Raw genomic sequence first — 1,461 nt, 5'->3', positions numbered from 1 at the left:
TTGGTAAGGGGAAGTAACTTTTATGTAAAATTAATATTTAATTTTACAAACTTAAAGCGTAAAGTAAAATAAAAGGTGTTTAGGTATAAGTAATTAAATAACCAAAACCTCTTGGGAAAAGATTTTTTAGAGTATTTGATAAGTGAGACTTTTCTTTGAATAGACTTATTTTAGATTTTTGTTAGATCTTTGAACTAAAAACGTTTAAGATAATTTAATGACATCAGAACAATTAACTGAAGCATTAAAAAAACTACAATCTGTACCAATTGAAGAAACTCATTGTATTGAACAATTTGTTGAACATTATAAACCTAAAGAGGATAACAAAAATTGTATAGTATTACAAAGTACAGAAGGAAATAAAATTATATTAGTTCATAACGTGTTGACTATTATTGATGTTTTGAGTGAATTTCCTTTCAATAAAACTCTTTGGTGTTCATCTTTGTTTTATCCTGTAGAATTTCATGAAGATAAAATATTTGAATGTTTAACAGCTAAGCTATTAACTCATCCAAGTAATACGTTATTGTTAGCATTACAAAGTTGGATTGAAGAATGTGGAGTTGAATTTACAGAGAAGTCATTGAGTATTATCAAAGATGTACTTGATTATGTAGAGAAAGTAGATGGAGAAACGTTGAATGAAAGTATTGAAAAAGTAAAAAAAACTCTTTCAAATACTCACAGTAATGAAAATGAACCTACTTTTCAAATGAAATTTGATCCAGCTCCTATTTCTATTGATGGAAAGTCAATGAAATTACCTGATTGGATGGCACCATCAAGTTATTCAGTAACAATTTTAAATAAAGATTTCTTAGAAATTGCAAATCAATTAATGATTTGTGAATTTTCATTCTTAGAACTATTACAACCAAAAGACTATTACATTAACATCTTTTCAACTACTAGACCAAATTCTAATATTGAACTATATTATAAATGGAATCAAAAAATTACTAATTGGGTTGCTTATTCTATAATTAATCAAAAAAATGAAATGATTAGAGAAATGGCATTTAAAAATTTCCTTCAATTGGCAATTAAATGTATTGAAATTAAGAATTTTAATTCATTTAATTCTATTGTTAATGGATTAACCCATTATGCTGTAATTCGTATGAAAAAAACTATAGCACAAAGGACACAAGAAGAAAATGAATTAATGTTTAAATTAATAGATATTCAAGGGGAAATTCAAAATTCAAATTACAGCATTTCATATGGTAAACCTGCTATTCCTTATTTAAAATTCTTCTTAAAAGAAATGTGTCAAATTTTTGAAGAAGAAGAAGAAATAGATGATACAAAAGAAAATATACTTCAAGAAGACGAAATGAATAAGATGATTGATATATCTAAGGCTATTAAAATTGGTGAACTTATTGACCAATTGAAAGGATTCACAACTGAAAAATGTACAACCCAAGTCAATAAACAAACTAATGATTTCTT

At 25.6% G+C, this 1,461-nt stretch overlaps 1 protein-coding gene across 1 annotated transcript; it reads left to right on the top strand.

Annotated features, from left to right (window-relative positions):
- Positions 1 to 217: 217 nt before the first annotated feature.
- On the top strand, positions 218 to 1,424 carry ENU1_155110 (Ras guanine nucleotide exchange factor, putative; the record flags this gene model as incomplete). Its single annotated transcript, XM_008860707.1, has 1 exon — positions 218 to 1,424. A coding segment is annotated over one exon (1,207 nt), but the record flags the coding sequence as incomplete, so codon positions are not given.
- Between the last annotated feature and the right edge of the window lie 37 nt (positions 1,425 to 1,461).

The sequence above is a fragment of the Entamoeba nuttalli genome, assembly GCF_000257125.1.
Source record: "Entamoeba nuttalli P19 unplaced genomic scaffold asmbl_6480, whole genome shotgun sequence".
Lineage (NCBI taxonomy): Eukaryota > Evosea > Mastigamoebida > Endamoebidae > Entamoeba > Entamoeba nuttalli.
Note: the sequence above shows the minus strand (reverse complement) of the source record. Positions and strands in the feature narration are given on the sequence as shown.